We start from the raw sequence: 11,996 nt of genomic DNA on the forward strand, positions 1-11,996 counted from the left end.
AAGGAAGATTATAATGAATAAAAAAGTTCCGTCTATCTGAATACGTAAAACGTTCCGACTATGAGGCATTTACAAGGTAAAATATACACGTAGGGGTTGACTTCCTCGCTGAAAAGATCATTACATCATTACAGTGAACAGGTGTTTTACTTTGCATTTACACTTACTCCCAACCTGTCGTACGTATACTTTAAATCATACCTAGATTACAGAACCGTATCTATACAATGTAAATACTATGTAAAAAAGAAAAATGGTACGGTAGTTGTTATAGTATATTGATTAGGGAAAAAATACAAAAACATTGTACATGCACAGTATATATAGTATTAGAATCGCACCATCAAAAACCGCGTAAGAAGCACTGACTGTGTTTATGTGAACTTCAGCCGTAACAGGATAGGAACTTCTCAGTAAGGCACTTACTTCACTTTGTAAGGTAAATAGGTAAATGAAACACATAGCAAGTACTTTATTTTATGTATTTATGCGAGTATGTATTGCTCCGTTACGCATTGCTGCCCTGCTAATGTATCAGGAGCGCTGAACAATGCGTATGGCTTCCTGAGTTTGCTCATACTTAAGTAAAAACCACCCCTTGGATCAAAGGCGGAAAAAAGAAGAGAAGAAGAAAGGAAAAGCGATAAGAGCGAGCAGGACGAAAAAACGAGAAGCAGGAGGAGGCGGGCCCGCTGAAGGCTTCGGGGGAGGGTGCGAGCGTTACGGCGCCCGGCGCGGGGGGGAGGCGCTGAATAGCTGTGGGTGAGGGCTGGCTGTCTGCAGAGGAAGAGTGTCTTGTCGCTGCTTGTGCCATCAGTAGAAAACCACCAAACTTTAACCCAAGTGACGTGTAGAAGCACACCTCTGCCTTCTCGTAAAGGTAAGGAGTCGTCCGAGCTCTTCTCTCTCTCTCTCTCTCTCGTACCGAATGCGCCGCAGCTGAGCAGATCCTCAGTGCTCAGACGGACCTGCACAGCTAGGGCCATTACTCGCATGCAGCTGCTCACGCCGTCTGCTTTGCTCCCTCGCCACTAATCGCTGTTATTTAAACTGCCAGCGTCCAGTTATGCAGATGTGCGTGCAACGTTAAACTACCGGACAACAAATAATAATAAAAAAAAGTTAAAGTGTACTGAAGGGACACTGCCCGGGTTAAGTGCTTGGATGATGGATGGATGTGAAAGTTCTGGGACACGGATAATTGTTTCAAATCAATATAAAGAATGTCACGTTATAATATGCTAATGAATTTAATATAAAATCATTTTCTTCTTAAAATCTGAACAGAAAATGTACTGTCTGAGGTCAAAATTGGGTCAGAAATCATTAAATCATTATGAATATTAAGCATATGCATGGGGAAAGGGGTTTTCACTGTAGTGCTGCCACATCATTACACTGAAATGGGAGGCCTTTCTGCACCATGAAAGATGCTTTTTAAGCTGATGATCACCAGCGGATGCGACTTTTGCTGAACTGGATTCTTCTGAATGGACACATTAAGTGAGTAACAGTCCATCAGACATGGGAAACAGTCACTTCTCCATTTCTTCTAGCTTTGCACCCTAAATTATACTGCAGCAGAGACTTCCTATGCAGCCGCTGCAAATTTTCTAATCGGCCCCAAAAGCCACTCCATTTCCTGAACATGCAGGTGCTGTATCTGCCACATGCAATTCTTGCTGGCTTGGTCTGCTGCTCTATCCCTGGAAAATGCATGTACATGCATGCAGACTCATATGCAAATTTAGGCACAGACTTGACAGCACAGGGTAGTGTTTGGCCTTTAGGCCAAAGAAGAGCTGAGCACTGAATTATGGGTAAAAACCAGATGTCTGCACCCCTATCTTCAACCTTTTCCTTCTCAAATGCCTACAGGGCTTATTCTGATGTTTTCCCTTTCAGCAGCTCTCTCACAGCCCAAATTTTCCTCATAACCACACCTATCCCCCTCCAAGCCCCCACACTCTTCCTCTGTCTCACCATCTCTGGCCTCTCAACCTTTCTGCAAATATGCACACCCCTCCCCCAGAAATGCACCACAAAGCCACGTTTGCATAAAGCCCTCGCTCTCCTGAATATTCCGATTGTCCTCAGTGCTTGTCCATGTTTGCATACTTGTCACTGGCAGGGGTGCAGTTGATGTGCACGCATGGTAAAATGGTCTCTGGGACACAAACTGTCCCCCATACAGGAACTCCGAAAACAGTGAAAAAAGACACAGCTAGGCAAGCTGAGATCTCTGAATTAGCCACGGTCTGCCGGGTGATAGAGAAGCAGGCTATTTGAGCGCTTCATACTTCCTTGCATTGGCTGGGTAGTTGTAACATGCTGGGTAGCATGATTTGCAGTTGGATATAAATTCACAAAGAAAAGAGAGGGGCTTGTTGTTTTTCCCCCCTTGTTGCATTGTACGAATGATTTGTTATTTAGGGAAGGATGTCATTAATAGCCATGCCAGATAAGAGACGTAGCTTCCCGGAGAGCAGGCCTTAGGGAAAGTGTCCTATGGTAATGAAGCAGGTGGGGAAAAGTTGAATATCCAGTTGCTGTTACAAGACAAACAAGAGTTTATTGAATGAAACAGATTAAGGGAACCATGAGTGGTCAAAAATTTACAGAGAAAGATAAGAACTAACTAAAAGAACCATTAAATAATAACACCGGGGATTTCGATTATGAAACAAAAAGAAGTAACACGTTGACATTAAAATGAAGAATTACAGACTAGGAAACAGAGTGGATACAGGCACCTACTGTAAATACACACAGGCAAGCAAGGCGAACAACGGACAGGGGTAACTCAATGAATTAACTAATCAGAGGCACAGGGCAACAAACGAGCAACAGGCGAAACAAATTATCACTAACATGCACAATAATGAACAACGAACTAAACTGATTGGAACTGGGCAACTATTGAATGGGAGTACAACACTAAGATAATAAACATGAAACAGGAATGCAAAACAAAACCAGATTAGAATACAAGCAGGGCAATATTTCTTAGGGAAACAGATAGAAAAAACAGCCTCAAACCCCTGACTAAGAGAGCTGTACTATTTACTGCACACTCAGCCCAATGAGCTTCTCTTGTCTGCATTTAGAGCAAATGCAGGGAGACCTGGGCCAGCACTGTAATGGCACTGTGCTCTTCTTTTCTTTTCCCTGCTGAGAACCAGCACTGCAAGAAGAAGCATGGAGAACGGCACTTAAGGATATCAAGGCCACAGGCTCCAGTCCACGTAGTATTCTGCTGTGTATAAATGACTAGAGAGGATTTACAGTATAAGCTATGGAAGTCATTGGATAAACCTGCCACCCAAGCCAAAAAATACTAATGCAGAATTAATAATAAATTAGCAATTTAGCTAATGATTCTAGGAAAAATTTATGTTTGGGATATTAAACCTAAAGTTCTTGCTATGTTTGATGAGACACACAAACTCAAATATAAAAAATACATCATTATTACAAGGATTATCTCCACTTTGTATAGTTTGTAATATTCTTTATGCAGCTGTTCAGTTCCTAGTTATAGTGTTCAGTGACTCATTTCTGTTTTCAGCTATGATGATTCACATTAGCCCAGGATGAGCCTGAGTTCTTATCTTTCAAACTTGTGATGCCACTCTTTCAAATTGCCGTGTGAAACTGAGATATGGATGCTAAACTCAGTTTAATCTCTAAAAACACAGACTGTCTGCTTTAAGCAAAGACTTTCAGTAGCCATGATGACAGTCACTAGCATTGTCTGTGTGCTTCTTAGCATATTCAGTTATCACCATTTTTTAGTAAAATGGCTAATTTACTTAGATTCATAAAGCTGATACAGGCATAGATATACCCCCAATTAGGGATTCCTCACCGGTCATGCTTGTGTAAAATCAACCCCGCTGGGGTTAGTTAGGGATTCATTATGGGATTCTGGGTTGAGTTCGTCCATTCATTCTTTCATGTTCTCCCCATGCTTGCATGGGTTTGCCCCCTGTTCTCTACATTTCTACCTCAATCCAAGGACATGCAGTTAGATCAGGGGAGGGGAACCAGTTCTATGGAGGGCCAGTGTGGGTGCAGTTTTTTGGGATGACCTCTCCATCAGCTAATAATAAAACACAAAATAAAACAAACTGCTCCCAATTACCCTTGCTGTGGATACATGGATGTCCCTCGGCTGTACATTCTGCGGGGTTCTCTGCTATATTTCTACATAGAGCTTCACTAGAAGTTACGGTAATGACCCCAAAACCACTGCAGTTCTTATCATTTTTGGGATCGTATGAGCCTCTATGCAGCTGCTGTTTTGGTATGTGATACATAGTGGAGATCAGTTCATACTATAGGTTCGGAGAGCAGCGATAATCCCAGTTTGGTTCTGTGCTTTAAATCTAATTCACCCCGTTCTGTCCACCACATCAGATGGAAGACAGAGATACATCCGAGAGCCCCGTGGACAGCCAGCAGGACGAGGACAGCCTGAGTGTAAAGACCAGTCAGTCCACATCTCCCTTCACATCCCAGCTCAAAGCCATGATCCGCATTCGTCACAAGTACCAGGCCATGAAGAAGAGGCGTGCAGAAATGAACAGCCCCGTGCAGATGGCCCACCGGTTCTCCCACCGCTCCACGGGGCCAGAGGTCTTCACTTTTGAGGAGGCAGCCACGGCCTGCACTTTAGAGACTTCCCATCGGAGGACGAAGAGGAGGAAGCGGCATGTGCTTTTCCCCAACGATCGGCGCAAGTGCCTTCCTAGCAAGGACCGCAGCCGCGCCAAGCCTTTCCTGGTGCTCCTCAGTGTCATCGTCTTCCTGCAGGTCTACAATGCCATCGAGAACTTGGATGACCACGTGCTGACCTATGACCTGGAGGGTCTGGAAAAGACACTAAAGCGGGAGGTCTTTGGCCAGCTGGAGGCCACAGAGGAGCTCCTCAGGCACCTCAAGGACTACCTGTCTACCTACGTGCACAGCAAGCCCCTAGCGCTGGCCCTGCATGGCCCTAGCGGCGTGGGAAAGAGCCACTTGGGCCGCATCTTGGCTCGCCACTTCCGCTCTGTAGTGGGGGAGCGCCTGGTCATGCAGTACTTTGTGTTGCATCACTGCCCCCAGGAGGAAGACGCCGGGGAATGTGCGCTTCAGCTGACCGCACAGGTCACTGAGGTGGTGAATCAGGCCGAGGAAGAAGAGAAGATCCCGGTGTTCATCTTCGACGAGGTGGAGTTCATGCACCGGCCCCTGCTGGACGCCGTATACAGCCTACTGCAGCCCGGGCAAAATAACGAGTACCTGAACGCCATCTACGTGCTCATCGGCAGCCTGGGTGACTCAGAGATCACCCGCTACGTCCTGCAGAACTCCTCCAGCGAGGCCGTGGATGGCCAGAGGAGCACCGGGAGGCTCATTCGGGAGCTGGTGTCCCTCCTGCGCCATGTGCTCAATGGGCACCACATGCTGTGGAGGGACACAGAGCTGGTGCCCCTCACATTGTTGGAGAAGAGGCACGTGATGGACTGCTTCTTGGACGAGATGACCCAAGAAGGCTTCTACCCGGACCACTCGCACATTGAGCGCCTGGCTGGGGAGCTCTCCTATTATACCTCTGCGGGGCGGCGGTTCTCCCACAATGGCTGCAAGCAGGTCGTAGCCAAGGTTAACCTTTTGTGAAGAAGAATTTACCCTGTATTACGGCACACCTGTGTTGTTGAGGGACTGCACTGTCAACGCACAGCACCCTAGTGTCGATGGGGGACTAGAGGAACTGTTGGGTGTGAGGATCAAAAAAATACTATGAAACTATGAAAGTACAACAAGGATTAAGTACCAAAGGGGAAGCTGTGTGAGGTTCCTCTGTTGGGATATACAGTGGACTGCATGTTCCTGGTTGCTGAAAAGGTGTATTGAGCACTGTGCAAAGTTCTTTTTTCTTAATAAAGTATGTGGGTTTTGTTTAGTAAGACACCACCCCCCACTGCGGTTTTAAAATTCCCCAGTCAGTAAATGCAGTAAATGATTATCTGCTGAAGCTGGTTTCTGTCATTGCAGGGCTTCTGGGTATGTTGCTGTTATGATGCTGTTTGTGGGATTTGACTGGGTTGCTGGGTTGTTGCCGTACCCCTGGATGTTTTCGTCCCTCTGTTGCCATGGGCCTGGGTGACTGGCAGCATTCTGTGTTCCCGAACTCACGAACCTGTGGCACTTAGGGCTGACTGCTTTCATTGAACTTTCTGAACCTACAGTTGCATGATTTGAAGTTGGACGCCCATGGTTTCAAAAAAACAAACACCTCATAAATAGCTCAGCCTTCCCTGTCTGGTTGTACTAGAACAATTTCACCAAGTCCAAAGTGCCTAAAGACAAACCTTATCAGATGGTGTCACGCAAATCTATATTCCAGACAAATTATTCTGGTTGCATGAACTTGTTGGGCTTTTAATTAAAGAGCAATTTAAACACCCATCAACTAAAACCTAAAGACTAGACCTCAAACCATATACAGAGTCTTAAGAATTATTTCATATTAAAATGCAAATAATTATAGTTAAAAGTATTAGGTTTGAAATCGGTAGGGAAAAAGTAGGGATGAAATTCTAGTGGAGTTTTCAAATATACATTTAAGTCATAATGTGTGACTAAGTAAATAATTTTCAAAAGCTTTAACAGCAAATCTAAAGCATCTGCCAGACCACAGGAAGTTAGATGCATCAGAGATCAGCATATGATTCTAGCACAGGATACAGAATTCTAGCTGTCATAGTGTACATAGAGGGTACAGGAGGTTACAAAGACTGAGTCTGCATTCCTTTACATAATGAAAAGCAAGATTTCATCATAATTCATTTGTCTGCCAGAGTACAGGTCTTCCCAGTGAAAAGAAAACAGCATCCCTGCAGTCGAGACTCCATAGGATGAAAACAGTGTTACTGGCAATGACTGGGACCTGGCTAAGATTGTTCTAAAAGGGACACACACATTTAAAATTGCTGACTTATTGCCTGTTAAACAATTTCTGTCTAGCTTTATAACTGAATGTTAGTGTAAATATTGTGTACATTGGTAACACCTAGCCTCATAACTGGGTGATTATGAAAGCTTTGCTCAGGGGTAGATAAGCATTTTTATTTCTTTAACAGATGCTTTTATCCAAAGTAACATGCGATAGGGGATTAAGGGCCTTGGTGAAAGGCCCAATGGTGACATCACTTTGCCGACTACAGGATTTGAACCTGTGGCTTTCTGATAACAGCCACAAAGCCAACACATTCTTTTTTATTTAAGGCAGTGTTTCCTGGTAGGGAACTGGAAGGGAGTAAAAATGTGAACTGTCTGATAGGGAGCACAGAGGGCGCAAAAACATGGACCGATTGTCGGTGCCGGAGGACCGGATTGGGAAACACTGATGTAAGGAAATGTGATCACTTTCTACACTCCAGTCAATACAGCTGAGGTATACCCATAAATAAGCTAAAATTTTAAAAAGCATAATAAACAAGCTAGTATCTTTACTGATAAAATAAAATATCATCATTTCATTTAACACAGTTGTCATTAATCAAAGTCTATGGCATATTTTGAAAGAACTCATCGGTGGGGATAGTGACACAGTTAAAGACAAATTACATGAGTCAGTGTGGAGGGGAAATTAACGTTGCCTCTTGAAAGCTAAATGCACTGTCAGCTACTTACTGATTCAGTAAGAGAGGAGGAGAATAATGACTGACCGAAAAACAGTCTGTTTTACCTTTCCCAGTACTGTCCCAAGACACATCATGATCGATCTTCCTCAACTGAATGCAGGAAAGGTGAAAGAAACTGGATCCTTTACCAAAACCCAAATAGCTTTGTGCAGGAAGGCATTCCCCAGACAAGGCCTAGATGGATTAGGCTGACATTTCAAGAATTTACAGGAAGTAGAAAAAATAAATCACCAATCATTCATTCTGTTCAACACCAAAACGAAATTGCCGCTCTAACCAAACAGATCTAGTCTGCTACAAAGAGGAAAACAAGACTGTATTACATTATTGGCCAAAACTGTGGAAACATCCAGCATTTTTAGTAAATTTACTACAGAAATATTGGCAGTGATGTTTATAGACAATCAAAGAATGTTTACAAATATCATGCACTGAATGATTAAATAAGTAACTGGAATAACTGGAATGAGGTTCTGCACTCTAAAAACTGGACGTGTTTCGACAATTTTAGCTTCTAGTGTAGATAGATACCATCAAGCCAGCAGAATCAGTGCTTAGTAATGAATCTCCTTAACAATGAATGGCCAGTGAAGTAGGTATGGAACAAGTCAGCAGTACTGCTGGTGTCAAAGAGTCACAAGTCAAGGAGTCAATGGTGAATATTCTGTGAAGTGACTGTGTAGGGGCAGTATGCAGGTAGGAATGCATAAATGGCTGCTTTGAGATCTTTCATTTTCATTATTAGAGCTACCTTAAGAATTTTTGACATTGTGAAGCTGCTTTAATCATAATAATATCTTTATGAGTTTCTGTCCTTCTTAGGCTATTGCCTTGACAATAAAACTGCCCGTAGATTAACCAGCTTGGTGTACTTAACTGAGATGAAAAGGCAGAAATCACGTCTTAGAAGGTGGAAAGTGTTTAAGTGCGTGACTAAAGACATGACAGGACGTGAGGATGAAAGGCAGAAATCCAAGAAGGACCACGTGTGGGCTAGCCGGCTTTTGCAGCAGTTCCCTGCTTGCGTGCATAGCCCCAACGCAGGCTGGATGAATAGCAGTAGATTAAAGTTGCATTCCTCACATTTTCCTCTTTGTGGTTCATGCCTGGGGTGTCACCCCTGTTAGACCTTCTGAAGGGACGATTAAGATGAATAATGATGTGATCGTCATATGCTAATTTCTTAAAAACATTTTTTTAGGTTTTATAATGCCTGCCATGTTAAATGGTCAGGAATCAAATCCTTCGCCAACACATTTCCAATTTTCAATTGTCCTTTACCTTTCATACGGACGCATCCTTGGGAGCAACTTTGCTACCTTATAACATACGACGAGCACGGGAGATACACATGTCAGATAGAAAGGAGAAAACTGGAGAAGTTCATGCTGCTGAGCGTGATAGTGTCTTAAATACCAGTCTAAAAACAAATGGGTGCACCTCCCTTCCTCGAGGAGTTTCCACAAACACAAAGGGCCAGGTGCTGAAAACAAGGAGCAGACTTGTGACCTCAAGCACAAACATGTGAGCAAACAAGCAGTAAAATCTTCGGAGTCAGTCAGGGTTCAGCTGCACTGTGCCGCTTGCAGTGAAGTGACTCAGATATCAGTTCATGCTTTAAAGTGGGTTCCTGCACTTGGGGCACCCAACCAGAATACATCTTAGAGTAAATAAAACAGAGAGAAATACTTATTACACTCTCAGCAAGGGTAAAAATTTGTACCTTTGCATGTCACTGGGGCTGTACCCTCAAAGTCTGCCCATTGTATCTTGTACCTTTTATGGTACAGAAATGGACTCCGAGGAACATTTCTATAACACAACTTTATGGTATATTAATGATGTTTGTACCCTTGGGATGTTCATCAGAGTCCATTTCTGTACCTTAAAATGTTTAATTACAAAGGTACAGTCCCAGTGACAAGCAAAGATACGATTTTTTACCCTTTTCTCTGAGAGTGTACCTGTTTGAGCTGTTCACTGTGACCTTAGAATTGTGACAATCCTCTATTGTCCTATGATACAATTGATGTTAGTAACATACATGTAGTCATTATGTATATATCAAAGTGAATAAAGCAAAGCATTTATAACCAAACCATTATTTTCACGCACATAGGATGATCGGGTTGGGGAGCATGCATTGGTACACGTTGGTAGATTGATCTGAGCAAAATCATGTCCAATATCCACTGAGCCTGTTTGGTAATACCTTCAATCAGAGGAACTCTGACAGATAAAATTACTAAATAACATGTTTGAAAAATACCCTCAAATTACAGATAATGAGCAGACATATCAATAATGAGCTTACAGCTGCTAAATAAAGAAGGAGCAAGCCATGGGGCAAACGCTAAAAAAAGCTGAAGAATGAAAGAAAAAGGCACCCTCCCTGTGAGGTGGAGCCGCTCCCTCCGTGACTATTTAAAGATGGGGAGACGCGAGAGGAAGACACGACAAGTTAAAAGCAGTGGAGAGGCAGACAACTGAAAGAGAGACAAGAGGCAGACGGGCAAAGAAACCAGAAGGGAGAGTGGAGAATCAGGGGAGCACACAGCCACCTGCGCTACCTCTAAAAAGAAGCACAGAAGAAAAGAGAAGAGAAGGAGGAGGATGCAGAACAGTCCTGAAATGAGCACGTGCTGTTACAGAGTCCCGTTTCAGCCCCAAGGCGCTGCCTCCAACCTCAATTCCACCTGGCCTTTGCTGCCTCGACCTCGGGGACGGCGCCACCTCAAAGTGTTGTACCCCCCCTTGGTCAGGAGGCCACTTCCACAAGATGGAGCGAGTCCGACCAGACGATGGCTGCTGATTCTCATGGCCTTGCTGTTCCTGCAGATATACAGTGAGGAAGTGCTGGACCTTCCTGAAGACCAGCACATAAATCTTGAGGAGGAATGGAAGCCAACAGCTGGGCAGTGTGCTTTTGCAGAGGAGGCAGTTAGTAGCTCATGGGTCTACGCTGACCAAGGAATTGAGGAGCCTTGTTCTCAACAAATCTGGGACAAAAGTTACATGAGGGGAAACTGGTCTAACCACAGAAGGGGCCAGAATTTGAGCAGGCACAACAGATCTACAATGCAGAAGGTCCTGAGGTCTACAGTGAAGAAGTACCACAGAGTCTGTATGTGATATCGCTGCCAGTCGATGCCCATCAAGAAGCCCCTTCTAAAAGCTAACCTAGCTACCTCTGAAGGGGAAACGGACGTTAGGGTGGAAGAGGAGGACCCTGGACAAAAAAACACATCTAGCTGTGAAGTAAGAGGAAGAGTTCGTGTAAACACACAACTTCCGCAGCCAGGGACTGCAGCAGCTGCTCTGAAGCGAGGTTTGGTGCTGTAACCGGAGCACCAGCAATGTGATTGGTTGACGTGGGCCACGAAAATACTGGGGCCGGGCCACTCAGAATGAGTCAGCTGTGAAAGTGAGAGAGAGTGAGCAAATGTCTGATGCTGCACTGGGTATGCGTCTGACTATGCATGCCTCAGATTCTCCGTGAGAATACATCTCCCGTGTACTCCTCTGCCTACGTGTGTGCATGCGTGTGTGCTCAGCTCACCCGAGCCTTAAGCATTACTTTGAGAAAATGTGACATTGTTTTAAAAAATGCTACCAAAGCGCTGTGTTTAAAGCGGACGGGCTATGGCGCGGCCACTGACAGCTCGCGTTCATTATGCGTTCCTGTCTGGTGCTTTAAACCCCTCAACCTTGGATGGAGTTTTTTCAGTTACGTCTCAACCACATTAGAGGTGGCTACTTTGAAATGTATGATGCAAAATCGATATTTTGGCTTCAAAAAAATACATGTATTTTTATGTTGTTGCATAAAATATTAAACCAGCTCAAAAAGAAACCTACATGTTATTTTAAAAACACTGAATAATGTCTGATATTTATGTATTTATGTCTGATTATAAATACTGGATTTGATACAAACTATTTGTACAGCTAGACAAAACATGGATGTATCATATAAATAAGTAAGTAAAACTGTAAAATCCGTGTATGTGTATAATTATCCCAGCTCCCGTCTGTTATCCAGTACAGGGTGACAGAGAAGCTACGGCCAGCAGCAGTGTTAATGCCTCTCCGACCACACACTTACACCGGGTCCCTGGGCTGGGGGGGGGGGGGGGGGTCCAAAGTAAGTTTTTGATTGGGACCCCAGAAATAAGAATCTCACTCCTGACTCTACTGGGAAGCACAGGGCAGAATGGGATTCCAGGCAATAACAGGGCACATGCTCAGGGTGATTAAGAGACACTCGTTCACCTGATCACATGCCATTGGACAGTAGGCAGA

The 11,996-nt window shown here is 44.1% G+C and overlaps 1 protein-coding gene across 1 annotated transcript; it reads left to right on the forward strand.

Moving 5' to 3' along the window:
* The first annotated feature begins 722 nt into the window (after positions 1–722).
* tor4ab (torsin family 4, member Ab) lies at positions 723–11,692 on the forward strand. The gene is made up of 2 exons (XM_048999156.1): positions 723–880; positions 4,420–11,692. Exon 2 carries the CDS (start codon positions 4,420–4,422, stop codon positions 5,662–5,664), a length of 1,245 nt encoding a protein of 414 aa, XP_048855113.1. The 5' UTR covers positions 723–880; the 3' UTR covers positions 5,665–11,692.
* Positions 11,693–11,996: the final 304 nt, after the last annotated feature.

This window comes from Brienomyrus brachyistius, chromosome 2, assembly GCF_023856365.1.
Source record: "Brienomyrus brachyistius isolate T26 chromosome 2, BBRACH_0.4, whole genome shotgun sequence".
NCBI classification, from domain to species: Eukaryota; Metazoa; Chordata; class Actinopteri; order Osteoglossiformes; family Mormyridae; genus Brienomyrus; species Brienomyrus brachyistius.

What these genes read in the sequence shown, in the direction of transcription:
- tor4ab (XM_048999156.1), top strand. Translation starts at nt 4,420, where the DNA reads ATGGAAGACAGAGATACATCCGAGAGCCCCGTGGACAGCCAGCAGGAC.